The 22,119-nt window shown below is 38.0% G+C and overlaps 1 protein-coding gene across 2 annotated transcripts in view; it reads right to left on the bottom strand.

Annotated features, from left to right (window-relative positions):
* Positions 1 to 22,119, bottom strand: part of exoc4 (exocyst complex component 4) — a 173,087-nt gene that overhangs the window by 87,531 nt on the left and 63,437 nt on the right. Inside the window, exons 10-11 of one of the 2 annotated variants that reach the window (XM_079818184.1) lie at positions 13,217 to 13,313; positions 8,559 to 8,614 (exon numbers count right to left, since the gene is read on the bottom strand). In XM_079818184.1, the coding sequence (XP_079674310.1) occupies positions 8,559 to 8,614; positions 13,217 to 13,313 (153 nt within the window). The remainder of the gene's footprint in view (positions 1 to 8,558; positions 8,615 to 13,216; positions 13,314 to 22,119) is intronic. The other variant, XM_079818183.1, reaches the window with a different exon arrangement.

Genomic DNA, 22,119 nt, shown 5'->3' with positions numbered 1-22,119 from the left:
GATTAAACCCCAATGCTGTGCCTTCTATATTGGATCTGACAGGAATGGTGCTACACACCATGTGAGTAAAACATGTTTTTTATATGTGATAGTTTTGCATTGTTACAGATCGTTTGATATCTATTGATTATGTGTACGTGTCTAACCAGTCACAGAAGGGTCCAACTATGAAGGATGTAGCTTGTCAAACAGAATTTAAGATCACAGGGCACACAGCTGGCTTTTAAGGATAACTTACCAAGCTGTCACAGACTGTAATACCCTTTGTATTTGAGGTGTTCTTGGTTCATTGTCCTGCGATTCGGGATCAGACTCTGGGTCGAACATGCATGGGGGAATCAATCCGGTTGCCATTTTTTCACATTGGACGTTTTCAAAACAATTCCCCACGTGTACTGACAGGGGAGTCGAAACTCATTATAATATGCAAAACTGTTATCCAATCATAGCAGTGGGCGTTTACTTCCATGTCTTCAATGTGGCACGCCCATAAAAACAGAGCGTTCCAGGAGAGAGGCTCAAAACCAGGGTAGAAAATAGCCTATTACTTATTCATTATGTTTTTGAATGTAAAAACTGCGTGGACGTAATAAGTTGACCTCAGACAACAGTATAAAAAAATTAAAAAGCCAGTTCATGACCCCTTTAATATTTTATTGGAAACGGACACACTTTTTTTCAGGATTCTTTGATTAATAATAATAAATAGAAAGATTTTGTAACATTATAAATGCCCTTACTGTCACATTTGATCAATTGAATGCATATTTGCTGAATTAAAATATTAATTTCGGTAATGTACTGTACATATTATGAACTGTATACATAGTATGTACTGTATAAATAGTAGTATGGAAGTATTCTGTTCTGAAAACGGCCAAGCTTTGTCACTTTGGAAGAAGAAAAACAAAACAAGAAGGAGACAAACAATAAAACCAAACCACATAACATGTGTTCTGTGAGGAAAAAGCCAAAACTCAATTTCACACAATGCATTGATTATTTGAGAGATAAATCTTCCAATGTGCCTTTGGGCGAGCGTGGCAGAATATTCAAATTCACTCAGCGTTACTCTCATTAAATCTTAGCAGTGGGAATACACAATTACTTTTAACTCAAAAAGTTAAACTTAGAAAGTTTTCCATAAGAAAAGACGAGGCTTAGACCCCCCCACTGGTCTGTCAAATCTCAACCACGATCTCAAGCAGACGTGTGGCTTTATTAAATTCGAAAGTGAGACACAGAGGCAACTTGCTGAAGTGGCACTTTTTCACGGCGACTCTTTTGTTCGATACTCAGCTCTTTAGTATTTACTTATGCATGTAGCGCAGCAGAGAGGAGAGAGAGATAAAGGGCATCTGTGAGATAAAGCCATACCATAGATGAGAGAAACAAGAGGGGGGGGGAAGACAGCATAGCAGCAATTCCTCCCTCCACCCTCCCTTTATAAGAGTGCGGATGTTCGTCTCCACCATGCAAAACAAATAGCTGTGCTGCTCCCTCTGCCTGTTTTCTAACCTTTACCACGGAAAGATGCATTGTCTTCCTCTTCGCTGTTCTGTTTCTCTCTGATGTATAATGCAGTGCAATATTCACAGCTACGCCTCATAGTGTTTGTGCACATACGAGAGAGGTTATTTATTCAAGAAAATCCCTGGATATATGAGAAAAGATTAAAAAAAGAAAGAAACGAAAGGCCCAGCTGAGGATACTCTTAAGACTTGCACGCTGGCTAAGACACTCATGCTGAATTCTAATGTAGGCTGGATTTGAACAAAAGGACACTGTGCTAAAGTAGAAACGAGAGGCATATACTTATGTCAAAAAATCAGGACAAGGGTCTAAATAAAACGTGAGGCAGGGTGAAAAGGTGCTCGCAACACACACACAAAAAAAACGCTGGGTTGTTTCAACCCATGTTTGAGACAAATATGGACAAGCCCAACCGTTGGGATTCAAATTTTTATTTAAACATTTAAAGCAATGGTTAGGGTTGTCCATATTTGACCCAGACATTAAAACAACCCAACCTTTTTAGAATGAACCGATTTACTTCCATAATGTGAACTAGGATGAAAAAGGATGTTTAATAGGAAAACAGTATTGAGGGACCTTGATTGGAAATTGATTGGATTGTGAAGAGTGGTCCCTACACAACATTTGGTTGACAAAGAACTGTCATCAGCTTAAAAGGAAAGTCATTTCAGGGGAAGTTATTATATTTTGATGAAAGATTAAGACATTTTTTGGAATAACTAGCACCAATTGTTCACAATAATAATAATTACACAGCAAATACACTGCCCGGTCATAAAAAAAAGTCCCAGTTTGGATTTATATAGGCAAACGCTTAAAGTCCCAGTGAACCGGAAGTTGCAACTGATTTTATTTTAGTGCTGTGACGTATTTCCAAGTGAAATATTGAATAGAGGGCAGGGTTTTACTTCAGCACTCCTGCTCTCCATCTCTTGCTCATAGCAGACTAACGGTTGGAGAAGAGTGGTTAAGGATATTCAAACCCAAGCTGTCAAACTGCCATCATCGAAAAGGGAACGCCATTCTAGACCTGAAGTTCCTTTCAGATTTTAATTAAAGATTACCACAGGAAACAATTTTTTTTCTGTGTATTAACTTGCACGGATTAATTGTTTACCCTAATTGTGCGTTCACAACGGACGCGAATGAAGCGTTTTGCACGAGTGATTTTCATGTTAAGTCAATGCAAAGGCGCGAATAGACATTCTGCAGCGCGATTGACACGGCGCGAATTGAGCGTTTGACGCGTGATTCGTGCGAATGCCGCGAGTTGAAAAATCTGAACTTTGGTGGATATTCGCGCCGCGTTAACCAATCAGGAGCTTGCTCTAGTAGTGACAACAATGAGGAGAAAATCTGGTTTGTATTAATCATATATTAATATCTGGTTCAGATAAGTGTGCATATGATTATCACTGTGATAATATTAAATTACATGAAACACAACCCAGTCTCTTTTTGTTAAATGCAAGTTTATGTATGATCAATAATACAAAAGTATAAGTAAAAGGTATAATAAGCTATACATGAAATAAAGCAAACAATTCAGTCAAACATTCAAAGTCAGTGCTAGTAGGCTACAATGGTAACGTAAAGTTAAATAAAAATAAAAATAAAAAAGTAATGAAACTTCACTTTGCCCTCAGCCTAAACGATTTGCCAAGGAACAAATTATAGATCCATGAGACCAAAGATCGCCTGTTACATATACACAAGACGAATTATAGCTCGAGACACCACAGAGACATCGGCACATGAGCCAGCGGTAAATGTCTAAAGTACTAGCCAAGGAAAGGCTGCTCTCACCAGGGTTAACGAGCGCGGAGCGCCACTGATCGCCTGGATCTCACAACTTTTTTTCAAATAGGCAAATTTTTATAATTAAACCACAGATTTGAGCTTTAAACAACTACATTATCGTCTGAAAAAGTCTTAAAACTACGTTTTGTCATACATTAACAGTAGTATCTTAACAAAAAAGACGTGTAAACACAGCCCATGTCAGCCATTTCTCAACGAGACAAACCGGCTGGCAGAAGCACCTCCCATGACGCGAATTTGCGTCTGTTATGAAGTGAATGTCATGCGTGAATGAAGCAAATTTCACGCGCGTATGACACGAGTAAACTCAAAATGTTCAAGCATCCAACTTTGCGCGAATAGCGTGATTTATTCGCGTCCGGTGTGAACGCACCATAAGACCTGTAATGTGTACTAACAAAGTAAATAAGATCGATTATGATTTCATGAGGACTTTAAGAGTCAATGATTGAATCATTATTGTTGTGATGTTATTTCCATCAAGCATTATTCTCCTTTCACAATTCAAGCCTGATGAACCTTGACATTGTCATCGTGGAATATGCCATGATTTGTCCTCCTACCTGGTTGAAAAGCTACACCAATCAAAAGATTTTGTGCATTTTGAAGTATCGCATCAGAACAAACGAGTGATGGAAACGCCAAATTTTGCGAATCCCTTAATTTGGTGAGTTTTGACTTGTGCGAAAAACAGTTCATGTGAATTAGACGAATCTGACGTGGCAAACATTAAACCCACAAGCTAATCGTCTGTTTCCCCTATAGGGGACATTTTAAAATGTTTAATGTGGCTTAATGTACTAAGAAAGTGATATTAAAAGACCAAACTCAGTAAACACAATACTAATAAAGCATACTATTTGCAGAAAAGCAGATGAGGCCTGAATATGACGAAAGAACGCAAATTTGTGTTCAGGGTGTTCTCCCTCTGTGTTTATGACAATCTAAGGGTACAGATTTGGTTTTTGCAAATCACTAAGCCTGCCTGTGTTTTATTAAAATTGTATAACGTATTTAGTCTTTTTTATAACTGTTTGTCCATTAAGCCTCATAAGCATGTTCATGGTTTTCTATGGGAGGAAAACGCTTAACGTGTAATTAAATGCGGTGCTTTCATATTCTGGATCTACTTTTCTGTGCATAGTATGCTTTATTACAGAGTTTGGTCTTTTAATACCACTTTCTTAAGCCACGTTAAGCGTTTTTCACATTAAGGTTAAGCTGATGGAGTTTTATTTACTGTTGGTTACTAGGTTACCTTTTTTCAGTGTACTTCCTAAGGTGTTAAGTAGTCAGTTTGGACTTGTTTTCTAGTAAAAATATCTAAATGTTTTTTGTATAAAAAAAAAATGGATTTAACTATTCAATTTACAAGTTTACCTAATATCATAAGCAAGTTTGCTTCTTTTTAAAATGTACTCTTTCAGTGATTTTTAGATGGTATATTAATCGGAAACTGAAAAATTTTATTTCAATTGATTTCTTGTCAACTTTAAAGCTCAATATGATCTAGCAAGCAATTAACGAAGAAAGGTTTTCAGTAGGTTGCAGTTTTCTAAACACCCGGAAAGTAACCCTAAACAGTTCTCGTTCTTATTTTGAAACTTTTAACTGTGGTGGTCTGTCTAAAGTAAATGTGCGAGCACCGTTTGTCCTTTCCGCTGTAAGAGGACACCAAATCAGCAGGAGACACTGCAAGGTGCACATACTAGCGGTGGATCGATGGCTCACCCCTAATCTCTGTCAACACAGAGGGAAGGAAAAGCGACAGAGAGAGAGAGGGAGCAGAAAGACATTTGTGTGAAAAATGCTTGTCGCACAACGAAAGCGACTGACAGAAGATTATTATAGCTTGACAAAAGCCCCAATTGGGCCAAGAGAGCAGGCTAAACAAACCCTCTCCAGCCCTCTCCAATCAAAGCACACTGATTATTGCAAGTGATCCTAGTGTTCAGTCGTCTGTCCTCAAATACATAAAAAAACTGCATTTACACAACATCAGAATGAGCAACCACAACAAAATTGCTTATGACATGACCAACCATGCTATGTGGTGAAATTATACTGCTTTTGTCTGAGGCCTGTAGGAATTAAATTAATATTTAAGGTTCAATAAAAAAAAAAGTTAAGCTCAATTGCATTTGTTTTAATATATTTTCTAAATTGTTATACACCAATCAGGCATGACTTCCTAATATTGTGTTGGTCCCACTTTTTCTGACAAAACAGCCCTGACCCATCGAGGCATGCACTCCACTAGACCACTGAAGGTGTGCTGTGGTATCCATCACCAAGATGTTAGCAGCAGATTCTTTAAGTCCTGTAAGTTGTGAGGTGGGCCCTCCATGGATCGGACTTGTTTTTTCAGCACATCCCACAGATGCTCGATTGGATTGAGATCTGGGGAATTTGGAGGCCAAGGCAACACCTCAAACTCGTTGTGCTCCTCAAACCATTCCTGAACCATGTTTGCTTTGTGGCAGGGCACATTATCCTGCTGAAAGAAGCCACAGCAACCAGGGAATACCGTTTCCATGAAAGGGTGTACATGGTCTGCAACAACGCTTAGGTAGGTGGTATGTGTGTCAAAGTAACATCCACATGGATGGCAGGACCCAAGGATTCCCAAGGTTTAAAACGAGAAAGGAAATTGCCAATGGGCTAAGAAAAAACAAAGATAAAAATATATATACATAAATATTTTATTTCATCATTTAATTTACTTTCCAAATTGAAATATTTGATGCATATTGCTTCTCTTTTGAGGTTTAGATGTATTAACTAAAATACAAGACTGATTAAGACAATCTGCAATGACATACTGACATAAGCTCCATTACCAAATTCACACCAGTCCACATGACAAAAGCAACAAGAACCAGAACTTCCCCATGCTCCAGAAAACTGAGAGGTAGACACATTTGTATGGACCAAAAACTGAGCAAAACTGACTTTGTCAACTGACATATTGAGTCGTTTAGAGACATGCGAGTCCATTCTGGCTAATGGCAGTTTGCTATTGCACAGTTTGTTTATTTAACACTAAAGTTTGACTTTTCCTTCAAGAAATGTCTGCCAGATGGTCCACGGAAAGCTAGCCTCCTACACACAACTGACATGTTCTTTGTAAAGTGATAGCGACTTTTAAAAAAGATGTTTAACAATGTGAAAATATGTTATGTCATTTGCACAGTTTCACAGGCGGGAAACTTTCCGTCAACACGAGCCAATCGGATGACAGCGATGAAGCCTCAAGGGGGAGCTTATCATATTACTGGCCGATATCCTACAACTATTAGTGAGATCCTTTACCGTCACTTGGTCCTAATATGCTTTGACAGTAGAAGAACAGGAAAGACTTTCTCTTATCATAGCTCTTTGTTTCTGCATTGTCCTATCATCATGACTGTCTTCCTATCTTGTGTAGGGCAAGACGTGATCAGATAATGCCTGGACGTGACTGAATGGATGAGAGTGTAGATGGATGATGATATGGAGGAGTGGATGGATACCTGGATAAAGATATCCAATAGCATTCATCTCAATGCCAGGAGCTTGGTTGATGCAAGGATCTGGGACTGTGTCCCAAAAAATTGTGCCTCCATCTGGGTTACATCGAGGCACACTATTTTTACATATTTTTACTTGACAACAAGGCAAAAAATGATTAAGAAAATGTATTTTGCAGTGTATAAACACCTGAAATCGTATAAAAGTAGATTTGGGTTCTACGCACAAAACGCACTCAACTTATGAACTACCACTATCATCTTCACCCAACGTAAGACAACGGACATCGAGGGAGATGTGAAATTGCTCTCCAAGCACATGACTGTAACCTACCTTTCTTACCTTCCTGTTTCAAATCTCCTCTTATCGTTTTAGTGGGGACGGCTATCTGGACTACAAGCTCCTTATTTAATAAGATATTATAACATTTTCATGAGGGTATATTTACAGACCATTGTAAAACATACAAAACACAATGCTGCTACACTGAAAACACTCAAACTGATGCACTATTGGAGAAAATGTGTTCAACTCTATGCCGCCAGTGGGAAAGAAAAAAAAACAACCCTACAGAACTGTCCAGGAAATTGGCCCCAACCATCAATAACTAAAAGTTTTGACACTTCTCAAATAGCCTCCTCTGTGATCTGCAGAATTGCTTTTTCCCCATCCCTTTGAAGAAATTGATACCTTGTGTAAAAGAGAGCAAGAGAGAGATCAAAAAGAGGGGATGGGAAAAAAGACGTCAAACTAAAATAAAAGTGCTACAACGGGGGGAAAAAAAATCGAGTTTTACAATTACATACAATTGTAACTAAGTGAGAAACTGATGGAAGAGACTGTAAAACAGAGCTATGCAGGGCAGAGGAGGAAAGAAAAGAGAAAAGGGAATGAAAAATATGAGAAAAGACAGATACAGTGACAGTTTTTTGGCACTTGACACAAGCGCTGTTTGAGTTGAGTTTGTGTGTGGGTTTATAGTTTGGGGGTAAACATGTCCTCAGATGTCATCCTCAAAAAATACAGTACCTGTCAAAAGTTTGGAAACATTACAATGTTTTTGAAAGAAGCCTCATGTATTATTGTTGATAATAATAAGTATAATTATTTAAAAAGATAAATACACTCACCTAAAGGATTATTAGGAACACCTGTTCAATTTCTCATTAATGCAATTATCTAATCAACCAATCACATGGCAGTTGCTTCAATGCATTTAGGGGTGTGGTCCTGGTCAAGACAATCTCCTGAACTCCAAACTGAATGTCAGAATGGGAAAGAAAGGTGATTTAAGCAATTTTGAGCGTGGCATGGTTGTTGGTGCCAGACGGGCCGGTCTGAGTATTTCACAATCTGCTCAGTTACTGGGATTTTCACGCACAACCATTTCTAGGGTTTACAAAGAATGGTGTGAAAAGGGAAAAACATCCAGTATGCGGCAGTCCTGTGGGCCAAAATGCCTTGTTGATGCTAGAGGTCAGAGGAGAATGGGCCGACTGATTCAAGCTGATAGAAGAGCAACTTTGACTGAAATAACCACTCGTTACAACCAAGGTATGCAGCAAAGCATTTGTGAAGCCAGAACACGCACAACCTTGAGGCGGATGGGCTACAACAGCAGAAGACCCCACCGGGTACCACTCATCTCCACTACAAATAGGAAAAAGAGGCTACAATTTGCACAAGCTCACCAAAATTGGACAGTTGAAGACTGGAAAATGTTGCCTGGTCTGATGAGTCTCGATTTCTGTTGAGACATTCAGATGGTAGAGTCAGAATTTGGCAAAAACAGAATGAGAACATGGATCCATCATGCCTTTTTACCACTGTGCAGGCTGGTGGTGGTGGTGTAATGGTGTGGGGGATGTTTTCTTTGCACACTTTAGGCCCCTTAGTGCCAATTGGGCATTGTTTAAATGCCACGGCCATTGTTTAAATGCCATTGTTTCTGACCATGTCCATCCCTTTATGACCCCCATGTACCCATCCTCTGATGGCTACTTCCAGCAGGATAATGCCCCATGTCACAAAGCTCGAATCATTTCATATTGGTTTCTTGAACATGACAATGAGTTCACTGTACTAAAATGGCCCCCACAGTCACCAGATCTCAACCCAATAGAGCATCTTTGCGATGTGGTGGAAGGGGAGCTTCATGCCCTGGATGTGCATCCCACAAATCTCCATCAACTGCAAGATGCTATCCTATCAATATGGGCCAACATTTCTAAAGAATGCTTTCAGCACCTTGTTGAATCAATGCCACATAGAATTAAGGCAGTTCTGAAGGCGAAAGGGGGTCAAACACAGTATTAGTATGGTGTTCCTAATAATCCTTTAGGTGAGTGTATGTATGTAAATGAATATTCTGTTTATGTCACATTACAGATGTTTCAAATGCCAATTCATGTTGACACACAAACACACATCAAGCTGACAATCAATGCTTTTCTAAACTTCTCAAATGTCACTTTCAACTCGACTACCAATACCCCGGTCCCCACCCCAGCACAGGGATACCGGCAGCTCTAACATCTGTTCTCTGGCAGGGGTGTGATCTCACAGGCTCTGGTCCTTGCCAGGCCTAATCACCTTTGAGCATGGACGTATAAAAGGGGAGAGATTATGGCAAGCCGCAGACTGCCCCCTTTTCAAAATGCCAACCTCAGTCAGGGCAGGAGGGTTTAAATACCACTCAAATGTCAGTGTGAGGCCCCACAAGTCAAACTAAATTACCTCCTACCTGCTGCGTCTCCCCTCTCGATGTAGTGAGCATGTCTCCAATTCTCATGCGTAGCCAGACACACACATAAATATAAAAACCCACAAATGAGAGAGTGAGGCAGACAGTCACTCAAAAACACACCAGCTAACAGACTAACATAAAACACTGCAAGTGCTTCCAGACTGACTCAGGTAGTTGAAAGCAACAGAAACATACACAAACAAACAGACACATACACAAGCAGTCTTTATAGAGCAACTGTATTGATCTATTGGGAGATTTGATACACTGCAAAGTGTTTTCGCACTTTGCGCTGTACAGTGCAAGCAGAGCCCATATATTAGCGTACAGTGAGCGGGTCTGGAGATGTGTGAAGCTACCCAAAGGTATTATCGATCCCCGCGGACTGCTCCTGCCCAGCATCAATCAAAAAAGCATCAACTCCACACCTCTGAGATCTTCAATGTCAGCCTCTTCCACAGAGACTATTGATCACAAATTGCATGGTGAACTGATTGGCAGTAACATTAAGAGCCTGTATTGATTTTGACGTAAGTTTAGGTTCTTCTCGGTCACTGATAAAACAAACTCCTGCATCAGTCCGCAAAGGTGCTGTTCGATCCCTGCTTAGGGTTGAATAAAGGGGTCAAGGTTTAGCATGGTCCGAGTAGCCCCTGTAACTACAGCATTCTGTACACTTTTTCCATTGATGTCTATTGAAAAACACTAGTCTAGTGCATTCTGACAAAATAAAGCAACATAGAAATTGCAAATATGATTTGATTTTCTTGATTTGTATATTATATTATATTACTATAGATCTGCTTTCTTTTACAGTGACACAGAAAAGTTTTTTTGATTGTCAATAATAACAAATATGCAAAATGTCATTAAAAAATGACATTAAACAATCATTAAGCACTTTTAATTAAAACACTGATGATAAAATATAATAAAATAAATATTTATCAATTTTTGAACAAACTGTATAAAAAGTTTTAAAAGTCAGCACGAAACAGAATAGTCCTTTCTTCCCTTTTGCGACATATTGGAAACTTTTTAAAAAGGAATTACATTTTTTTTTTTTGGTGTGTTTAAAGTTTGTTCTTAAATTTTGCTGAAAAATTAGAAAAAATAAGACTGCAAAATATGTATTATAATGTAATAAGTTGTTTTCAAAATGTACAGTTTAGACTGCTACAGTTTGGCAAAAAAAAAAATCTATTTTTTATAGTATAGTGAACTAAAATGCTATTTCTGCCAACCAAAACATGTCACTTTAGTTAGAGTAAAATTGACTGACAATATGACAACAAAATGTATGTTTTTAAGTTGTTTTCAAAATGTATAGTTTAGTCTGCTACAGTTTGGCACAAATTTTCTCTCATTTTTCATGTTACTGTGAACTAAAATGCTATTTCTGCCAACCAAAACATGTCACTTTAGTTAGAGTAAAATTGACTGACAATATGACAACTAAATATTGACTCAATTTAAAAGGATCTTTTCATCAAAAGTTAAAAACTATGATTTTGACAATAAGTGATTAGTCATTTACAGAAAAAAAAAAAAACTGCCCAGACCTAATCCTAACCCACCTATGTTCTTAAAAGCAAAGTCGGCTACAAGGATATCCTTTTCCTCATAGGGTTGAATGTGTATCGATGCGGCAAAAAATTAAGCTCCACAAGCACAGCCAAGGTCGGGTGGCCACACATCGGGCTCCTCGCAGAGGACTATGACTGATAGCAGCCATTATGTGCCGGCAGGAAAAAGGTGGAGTGCAGTCACTCGTTTATTCATGCATTCATTTGTTCGGTCCGTCACCCCAACAGGGACCAGATGAGCTGTCTATACTGTCGGAGCGATGATCCGCCTGCCATTCATCTCAGACGGACAGCTGTCTGACACGCCCTCTGTCCATCCCCTGCTGCTGTCGCACAGCTCGCATGAACACTGATAGGAGCTCATTTAGATTAATGAACACGGCTAGAATATATCAGTGTGCAGCAGGTGCCTGCACTTCATAGTGGGCGTACTGTAAAATATCTGCAGTGTTCTCAATCGAGCCAGAATCACAAAAGATGTATTTTTCTCAAATGACATTTAGCAACAGGGTTGATGCTTTTATATCATGAAAGACGAGTTTGTAATGGACTAAATGGGCAAAAAGTTTGGAAAACTCAACACAAGTTCGTCACTACTAAGGTGGCGATTGATAATGTGATGTGAAATCGCACAATTTGGACAGACATGAGAAGAATTCAAGCTGAAATGATAATAGATGAGGATGTGGACCCATTATGACAAAACTGTAAGACATACAAATAAGAAATTTCCGTGCTCAGAATAACAGTGAAGACACATTATTTGAGATATTATTCATGTTTTTGTTTCTCATTCTTAAGCTTAATACTTATAGGGTTAAATGGATAGTTCACCCAAAAATGAAAATTACCCCATGATTTATTCACCCTCAAGCCATCCTAGGTGTAACATCTAGCTTATGGCAGACCGCCTTCCATATTCAACTTACGGAAAAAGTGTAACTGGTGCGACGATGGTGTCCAACGTAGCGTAAAAAAACCTAACTGGTGCGACAATGACGTCGGATGTAGCATAAGCATTTTGAAAGGCAAGAGGCGCTAAACTTTCTTCGTAAGTTGAATACTGAAGGTGGTCCGCCGGACATGTATATGGATATTTTTCTAACAAAAACCCATTGATTCGCTTCAGAAAGCCTTTATTAACCCCCAGAGCTGTGTGGATTACTTTTATAATGGATGGATGCACTTTTTTGGTCTTAAAATTTTGGGCTGCCATTCACTAGCTTTATAAAGGCAGTTTAAGACAAATGTCATATACAGGATGGCTTGAGGGTGAGTAAATTATGGGATTATTTTCATTTTTGGGTGAACTATCCCTTTAAAAGTTTGTTCAAATGCTATCATAAAACATTTGCTTGACTTAAAGTGGGTTAAAATGTCTACAATATTGTAATTTAACAGAAAATCTGCCTTTAAAATCAGGCTTCCATACTTCTGTATAGCAAGGCAAGCCGTACATCCACAGAGTGTGCATTAAAGCCAGTGGGTCTTTTAAAAGAGTGTCTGAGAAGGGTGTTACATCCAGGACATAAAAACAAGCCATCTGAGAGTGGCAGTGACCATCTCTGGAAAAAAGAAATAGATAAATAAAAAACAGAAAAATCAATGTACCGTGGCTCGAAAGTAATTGTGAGCAATAGGAGTATCGGGAAGTCCAGTCACGTTGTGGGCAGGACAACCATGCTTGGGATATGTCTCTGAATTAGAGTGGTAATATGACAGGGCATTAGTGGGCTGGACCGATGATCCAATAGATTAGGAGATTGAAAGGAAAATTGAATGCGGAGCGGTTCTAAACGGAACACTCCAATTGATACCGTCAGAACAAATCAAAATCAATAGCAAGGGGCTAGCGGTAATGGCCGTTGGCCATGAAAAATATGAAAGGAAGGGGAAAAAACAATCACATGTAAAGGCGAAAGAGACAGATGAATCAGGGGAGAGTTTAAACAGCTTGTTGAAATGCAGCTTTATAAAGCATGTTCAGCAGAAACGTACATTTGTGAACAGGGCCTACCTAAGCAATGGCTGAAAGATGACCGTGATGTTTCTGGCTCCCGGTTTACACAGGAACTTAGTCTCTCCTCCCTCAATCAGGTTATCATCAGCTCCACCTGGACAGAAAGAAGCAGGAAGAAAAGTTTAAACAGATTTTCTTCAAAAATAACTTTTCAAAAACTAACTCCACTGATATGGGACCCTTCACATGGAATGCATTCTTATGTGCAGCTCAACTGAATCAAACAGAATGAAAAAAAGAAAGAAAAGTATTCTGTGAAAGTGAAACATGTCACAATGGTCGAAGAAGTCTTTATAGCACACAAAAAAATGTCATGTTAACCGAAAATGTTCTGTCATTGACGGAAAAATCTGAAAGCCATCCGTCATTTTCTCAGATTACACAGAGGGTGATCTATTGTAACTTGTAAATGTAATTCACACCCCTGTCCACTCGGGGATGAGTGCGCTCTTGCTAACTATCAAGTAAAAGGTAAACAAATGGCTTTTCTGAGTTAAGTGACATTGCATTTACAAGCTGTTTTATTGACATCTTTCTGTGGTTGAACCACTAATCGAGCGATTACATGAGAGACAATATACAGGTTTCGGTAAGACTGTCTCTTTCAACATATTTTCTGAAGTTCATTCATGTTTATTTAGTACTGTAATATAGTAAAGAGGAAGGGATGATCGTGTTCACTCGCGCTCCGTTTCTCTTGAACTGAGGTGCTGCAGTGATCTCTCACTTTACATTAAAGAGCGCCAAAATGGCATTTATTGTTTGAATTTTGTGATAAAATGGACAGAATTGGAAAGCTGAGACGTTGTTTCATATCAAAAGTAACAAAGCAAAATTGCGATTTATTGTTCGCATCACATTCGTGATGAACCTTGAAAAGTTACCCAAAGTCTCTGTTCAACTTTCTCTTCATAAATAAATAAATGCATAATCTAGCCCAGTGGTTCTCAACCTTTTTTCAGTGATGTACCCCCTGTGAAATATTTTTTCAAGCAAATACCCCCTAACCAGCGCAAAGCATTTTTGGTTGGACACTGTGCCATCAGTGTCTGATTTATTAAACTTTGGAACAGATAAACACATACACAATTCAAACATTTGAAAAAAATTAACTATTTCGAACATTTTAAATGATAATAATCCATGACTAAATTTATTGCAAATATTTCTCATCAATAAAATGTAGTGATTCAAACTAATGTAGTGAAAACAGAGACCATATTTCTGAAATGGAAACCGGGAACATTTCCTAATGGAGTGGTCAAAATATCACTAAAATCTAATTTGTTATTATATTTTAATTGAAAAACAGGGACAATACATTTTTGAATGTTGTTGTTGTTGTGGAGTCCCTATATTATTATTAACATTAATAATTATTACGATTTAGTTTGATTATTAGGATTTTTGGTCTGGATTTAATACAATAAAAAAACACAAAAAACAAACAAACAATGAAAACGGTTAATGGTAAGCTAACCACTGTAAATAAGGAGTTCAAAACAATATTGTAACATGACTTAACAAAAACACATTACAAAAATAAAACATAAATATGATAACTAAAACCATTCAACAAATATTGCAACATTTTATAATTGTATTTAAGTTTATACTATATAAATTACTTTTGTACCCCCATTTGAGAACGACTGATCTAGCCTATATGCTTGTCCTGTACGTTTGTGTATAAAAATGAAAAGGTGAACAAAAAAAGCCTATTATCATTCGGTTAATATCATTTGGTTAATATAATCGGTTATCATAATCGGTTAATATCATTAATATCATTAAAATATGGGTAATAATAGATTATGACAGAATTTTTACGACAATGAAGTCTAACCTCTGATGGTGACATACAGCTTAGTGGTCATTAGTGGTCACGGCTAAATGACAATACAAAACAAAAAACAAAACAAAAGACAAAGCAGAACAAAACAAAGCAACAGAAAAAAAAGAGAAAAAAACAAAGCCAAACAAAAAGCAAAAACACATCAAAACAAAAGGCAAAAACTGAACAAAACAAGAAACAAAACAAAAAGCAAAAAAACAACAACACAAAAAACAAACAACAAAACAAAAGGCAGAGCAGGACAAAACAAAGCAAAAAAAAAGCAAAAAACAAAGCAAAACTAAAAAACTAAACAAAAAGCAAAAAAAAAAAAAAAAAAGACAAAAACAGAACAAAACAAAAAGCAAAAAAACTAAACAAAAGTTACAACCAGAACAGAACAAAACGAGGCGAAACAAAAAGCAAAGAACAACGCAAAGCAAAAAAAGGGAAGCAAAGCGAAACTTAAAAGTAAAAAAAGTCATTTTATCAAATCATTGCAATTAGATTGCCGGAGAGAGAACTCCAAGACTCCCCCTCCTCTTTCTCCCATTTGCTCCTCTGTGTCTGTGCGTAGTCCTGCGCTAACAGGGTTAATAAGAAAATCATGGCTGTGTAACTCTCTCATGATGAGGCAGGGCCCAAAAAAAATGAACTGAGCTCCAATCCTTATTAGCTCCACTCATCCACAAGTAATCAATATAATTGACAGCAAGAGAATCAAGTCTGCCATCAATAAGAACATTCCCGGGCGGACAGAAGGTGTGTGCGTGGCCTCGTGGGTCGATGAATAGAAGTGCCACCGCGGCAGGCCACTGGCATCTCTCTCGCACTGTGACAATGTTATTCATTAAAATTTCACAGCCCTTTGAGATTTGCCACTGGAGAGACTGTTGTAACTACGAAGCACTAAGCCCGGGCACCGCTATCCTGACAAACACCATGCAGGAAACATACACATCTGAGACACTCATGTGCACATCACACACACAAGCCCTCGGTGGAGAATCTCTTTAATTGCTTTTATCAGTCAGTTGTTACATGAGATTTCTTGCCCAGGGGATGGGAAATGAGTCCAGGCCCACGAACACAAATTAATGCCAGAAGATTTCTGTGACACACATTTATCACGTGTGTGATGGATTTGAATTGCCATAGAATTACAAGTGAAGCAAAAGAGTGTGCTTGCATGATTTGTGTCCAATGCTCTGATCTCAGACCCACTGGTACGGGTTTAATCGCAAGTCTGGAATAGGAGTCCTCCCGTGTTCATTGTTTTGAGAGGCAGGACGTGCTTCGAATGAAAAACGCGTTCACCTTTTACTGCACTAAAAAGCCTGCAGTGCACCTGTCCAGCATTCAAACGCACCTCCCGCTGCCGCTCCTGTCATTTCCACCTTCCTGGCATTCTTCATGGAGCACGTTCTGATGAAAAGCCCTTTCTCTCTCTCTTATTTCATTTCCACCACTTTTTCTCATTAAAAAGACAAGAGGATTCTTTATCCTCTCTAAAAGCTTTCCGGTTGGAGCTCTGGCTGTTTTTCAAAGTTGTTGCTCTGGAAAGGGAACTCATTTTCTTTAGTTTCCTGTTTCTCTTTTTCTCTCTATCTATCCAATCTCTCTCCTGCTAATTCAATTAAGACTCAATTACAACTTCAAAACAAGAAAACACAGCTGCTACCGCACACAATGACTCTGACCTAGACAAGCGACAGGAGAGAAAAACACAGAGAACTGTTACAAAGAAGAGTTAAGGGAGGAAATAGGTAAACAACAACTGCACATATTGATAGGTTTTGTCAAAAAGAGGGAATGACTTAGCAGAATCAGAAAGAATTGGTTTTAAATTATTAAAGGGTACATAACGCACACAATTTCTGCCAGTTTCATGTTAATCTTGAGTACCTATAGAGTAGTATCGCATCCTTCATATCTCCGAAGAGTCTTTAGTTTTATCATACGTATAAAAGACAAATACGTACCAATTCTTTACGAAATCAGCCGAGCATTGTGCAGGCGTGCAGTGGGCGGAGCTAAAAAGTCACAAGCACACACACACACCTATAACACACACTCACACACACACACACACGAAATACATCATGGCATTATCCCTGGATAACTTTCGATTCACTATACGTTTGTGTTGTTTAGATTATATCAGATATGTTCACAAGTCCCTGCAGTCCAAGTCAAGTCTCAGGTCAAGTCTTTGTTCTATTTTTATCAATATATTTTTTCAGCTAGTTGTTATAATTAACAGTGTATTGAACTATCAAAACAGATCACTTTTGCTTTAAAACTGCATAATAAAGCACACAAAATACTACTTAAATCATTACTTTACAACTTTGTACAAAATTATACCATTTAGAACCACCACAAGGGGGGAAAAGTGCTGCGCATTTTGAGCTATTTGAGTTGCCGTAGTTTGCTGTAGATCTCAAGCAATGCTGGAAAATGTAGTCTTCCAGTGAGCAGCAGCGGTAACAAAAGTTGTGTGTAGACAAGCGTTACAGTAAACGACACAAAGAAGGACACTTCCATCTGCGTGTCTCGTGTGTGGAAATGAGTCGGACAGGGTCATAAATTGCCAATGAAATTGTTTGTGCGATCCAGATGCAAATTAACTTGGTAAATATGGATTATATGCATATGTTAGCAAATAGCCCATGCACTTTGGGGAAAAACATGAAAAGGATATGGAAATGTGTACTAGACCCTTTTCACAGACTGTGATTACGCATTTTAACGGTCATCAATATCTTAAATCCTGCAACGTTTTTTGTATCTTCATTATTTTTTTATATATATATATATATGTACATTTATAACACTAATACTTCATGCATCAAATTACAAAAAACAAGTTATCGCTGCTGTGAGGGTGTTTCTAATACAGCGTCAATAGGAGTGATGGTAAAAACGCACATCTTTCTCTCTTTTGACTGCCGTTATCAATCTCACCCTACTTTTTCCCTCTTTTTGAAAGTTGTGAAATCACTATTGTGCCGTTTTTCTTTTGCTATTTGAGCAAACAGGCACACAAAAAAATATTGAATGTACTCTCTCATTCACAGCTATAATATTTAACCCAACTATGACGACTTCCGCTCTGAGAAACCTGGAAATGTGAAAAGGGTCTCTTCTTTAAAATAGACCTCTGCTGCTGTGCAACACCGCAGCTTCCCTTCCGATTAATCGATTGCTTTTCAAATGAAATGACAAAGTTTTGTACGGTAAGGCTTGACTATATTGTTACTATCTGCTGCTAATTTATTTAACAGCACTTTTCTAATGGGTGGTGAATTTGCGTGCCTTCAGATGCGTCACACACTCGCTGGCTTGGTGTGTTTAGAAATACTTTGTGATATTCGCTGGTGCAGCAAATATTTGAAAATGAATGAATAGTAAAAGGTGGTGTTTCGTGCTGTCATATGGGGTAGTAAATAGAGAACGTAATCGGGAATGCCGTGCTATTTTTTCCACAAGTCTCAGTCTTCAAGTCCATGTCAAGTCCGAGTCAAGTCTCAGGTCAGTTGTTCACAAGTCCAAGCCAAGTGCGACTTAAGTGCGACTCGAGTCCAAGTCGCAGACTCGAGTTTCCATTGGCGATTGCCAACAAAACACAGACATTTGATGCTGTTTCACTCACAGTCTGTGGTTTCGACTAGTGACCTGGAACAACGCTGGGTTATTTGGGAAGCTGAACAAGGTTATCCTTCCCTCACAACCAGAAACACACTTCTTTAGTGACATTAATTTCGTGGTCTAAAAGCAAAATGACTCGTTCATGGGTGCACTCTAGCACTTGATCTGGATGATGTGCGCATGTGATCATCCGGGAGAAGTGCCTATACAAGGAATTCCGCCCTTTATGACGTCCTACAGGGCCATACTCGGAAAAAAGACTTTATAAATCGTATTCGAAACTTGAAGGAGTGTATTTGGCACAGAAATACTCATCCGTCCAACTCGTTGAAATTTTGGCCATGTTTAGTATGAGAATCCAACTCTTTAACAGTGTAAATAATTCACGATGTATGAAATAGCATTAGACCCCCCCCCTCCCCCTTTAATAATTTTTTTTAGTTTTGCAGTGTCATAAGTTTTCAACCAAACATGTTCATGAAGTGTTCAAAGCTGTCAAAGAGTTGCAATATAGCTGTACATTTTCCAGATATTATTTCAAATAGAAATCATAAGAAATTATTCTTTGTTATAATAATAATTAGTATTATAATAATTATTACAATTGCATAATTATTATATTATAATAACTCTTATTATTATTATTATTATTATTATAAAATAAAACAACAAAAAAAGACAACGTTTCATAAAAGAAATATATAAAAAGACTGGGACCATTTTAAAAAATCATTCTTGTTGACCTTTACTAGTTTCTACTTTTATTTTTATTTATTTACTTTTTATTTTTAATAAAATTTCAGTAAATATTGTCTCTTTCATTTGCTATGATTAGATTGTATCATATACCACTTTGCTCTCTACATCAGTATGAGCCATTAAAAAAACCCAAAACAGTTGATCACTAATTAAAAACATATAAATGAAAGATCCGCTAGCCAGCAGGTCAAAGAGTTATGCATCCAGATTGTGCGGTTACATTTAATGGCACAGACGGATGAGAAAAATGTCATCCCACGCCAGCCTGGCTTGACTCAAATCATTATTCAGATTGTAGTACATACTAATGAAGGTCCATTAAAATGTTGTCAGCACGACATACTTTGACTGGAAAAACAACTGGCCAACATCTGCTCCGTTAAATATGGACAATCATTTATAAACAACAGTTTAACAAGTTATTTCAACATTCAAAAAATAAACACGTGAATAAATGGGCGACGAGTTAGCTAGTCCAATTTATTTTGTGCCTCCACATCTGTTGGTGGTTTATTATTATGCAGAAGAGTGTTTCGTTTAATAATCTATGTGTGCATAAGATCATGCGAGTGTATACGAGAGGTGTTATAGCCTGCCGGCCCCCTGTAGATGCTGCTAATCTAGGATCGGGATGCGCCTTTACATCAAATCTACATTTCTATTATTGGCAGTTACTCTCTTACCAAAGCGACTTACAAAAAAGTGCACGTATTGTGTAAGTCTGATGAGTGAAAAGTGTGTGACTGCGCATACACGCACACCTCCCACTCATGTCAGCCCCCATGTAATCAAGCCAGCCAGTGACTTAGTGAAATTGCATTAGCTACACTTTCGTGGGTTTGATTAGAAAAGGTTTGATCAGAGATGTACTCTGTCCCTGCCCGGATCTACAGCAGAGAGACGTGTAGCGCCTTGACTAACACCAGCCGTCCCAGTGGATCTATCTGCGCATGTGTGTGTGTGTGTGTATGCGAAAGAAACAAATGCACGTCAATGTGTAAGGGCATGCAATCAGGCCGAAAAGTCTGCTGTGGAGTGTGTGTGTCTGTGTGTGATAGAGCAGAAACATTAACAACAGATTGGAGATCACTCATTTACAATGAGTGTCAATACTGGAGCACCGTTTGTGTAACCCATACAGTCAACTCTGATCCAGCTACTGTGTTTGTTTGTGTGTGTGTGTGTGTGTGTGTGTGTGTGTGCGTGTGTGTGTGTGTGTGTGCTGAGGACATCAACAACAAAATCAATCCTACTGCAGTATGACACATTACTGTGGCAGACCAGTTAACGTGTAGCACAGAAATAACACTCAAACTCTCATTCAAGGACAAATATAAAGTATACTGTGACCCCAAAGTATCTGGAAACTAAGGTCACACTGAAACATGTTTGAATGTCACTGCATTTGATGCAAAAAATAACCCCAGGTGGCATTTGCAAACAAATTATGATACATTTCAGTTCCTTAGAAGTTAGAAGTTTTGCAATAACTTACTGAACCCAAAGTCATTTTGTATGGATGTACACCGTCAGATTATTATATTTTTTTAAATCATGCCTTTTGGAGTACAACAGCTTGGCACTGGGGCAGTACCCTTAAAAGGACATCTTTGTACCTTTTTTACCCCTAAAATTTCATAGTAGTAACTTAAGGTATGTATTGTCACTCTAAGGTACTAATATGAACCTTTTGGGGGTAAAAAAAAAACAAAAACAAAGATTTCCTTTAAAGCAGGGGTTTTCTAACTGGGGTCCTCCAAAAGGTTCTAAGGGGTCCCCAGAAAATTTCAGAGGATACAAAGACAAAGCAAAAAGGGATAAAAACTCATTTCTAAATGTTTCTCTCCCTTCTTGCCGTAAACATACTTTCCAGAATTGTATATGTTTGCTTTGTATCTTTCTAGTGAGTTTCTCTCACTATAGTCCCCTTATCTTGCTCACTGGGGTTGTATGGCAGTATTCTTAACGCAGTACGTAAGCTGCTTACATACATTTATTGTGAAAGTTGCTTATAAAAATACGTTTTAATTAAAAAATGTTCTTCTTCAAGTTTAAACATCCAACATTAAGTATAGCCAATTTAAGTTTGGAAACAATATGTTGTATTTATAATGTCACACTTACTATTTATCTCTATGTTTTTTCATGCATACAAATATATAGATGGATTTTAAGAAGGGGGTCCCTCATAAAAGGTTGATAATATTTGGGGGTCCTTGCCATGATAAAGTTTGAAAACCCCTGCTTTAAAGGGTACTGCCCCAGTGACAAGCTGTTGTACGATTTTTACTCCTTTTTCTAAAAGTGTCTGTGGCCAAATCTCCTCAAGGGATTCACACCAAAGGGTCAAGGATTGGCTGGTTAACATGGTCCTGTTAGCCCCTGCAGGTAATGTAATTACTTGTAATTGTAATAAATCAATCTGCATTAATCATTCAAAATGAGCAGTGCATTTCGCTTGACAATCAAATTTGTCAATCAAGTGGCCCAATACCATGATATTTTTTAATTATCATAAGGGTTTCAGCTTTGTATCTATCGTTTTATTTTTCAATTGTATTATTACTATTAATATTATTTAAAACATTGTTAAAATTTGGATTATTAAAAAATTGTATTTAGACACTTTATTAACAAACTTTTGAATTTATATATT

Source organism: Gobio gobio (assembly GCF_949357685.1).
Source record: "Gobio gobio genome assembly, chromosome: 5".
Classification (NCBI taxonomy): domain Eukaryota; kingdom Metazoa; phylum Chordata; class Actinopteri; order Cypriniformes; family Gobionidae; genus Gobio; species Gobio gobio.
This window is presented reverse-complemented; position numbering and strand designations above follow the sequence as displayed.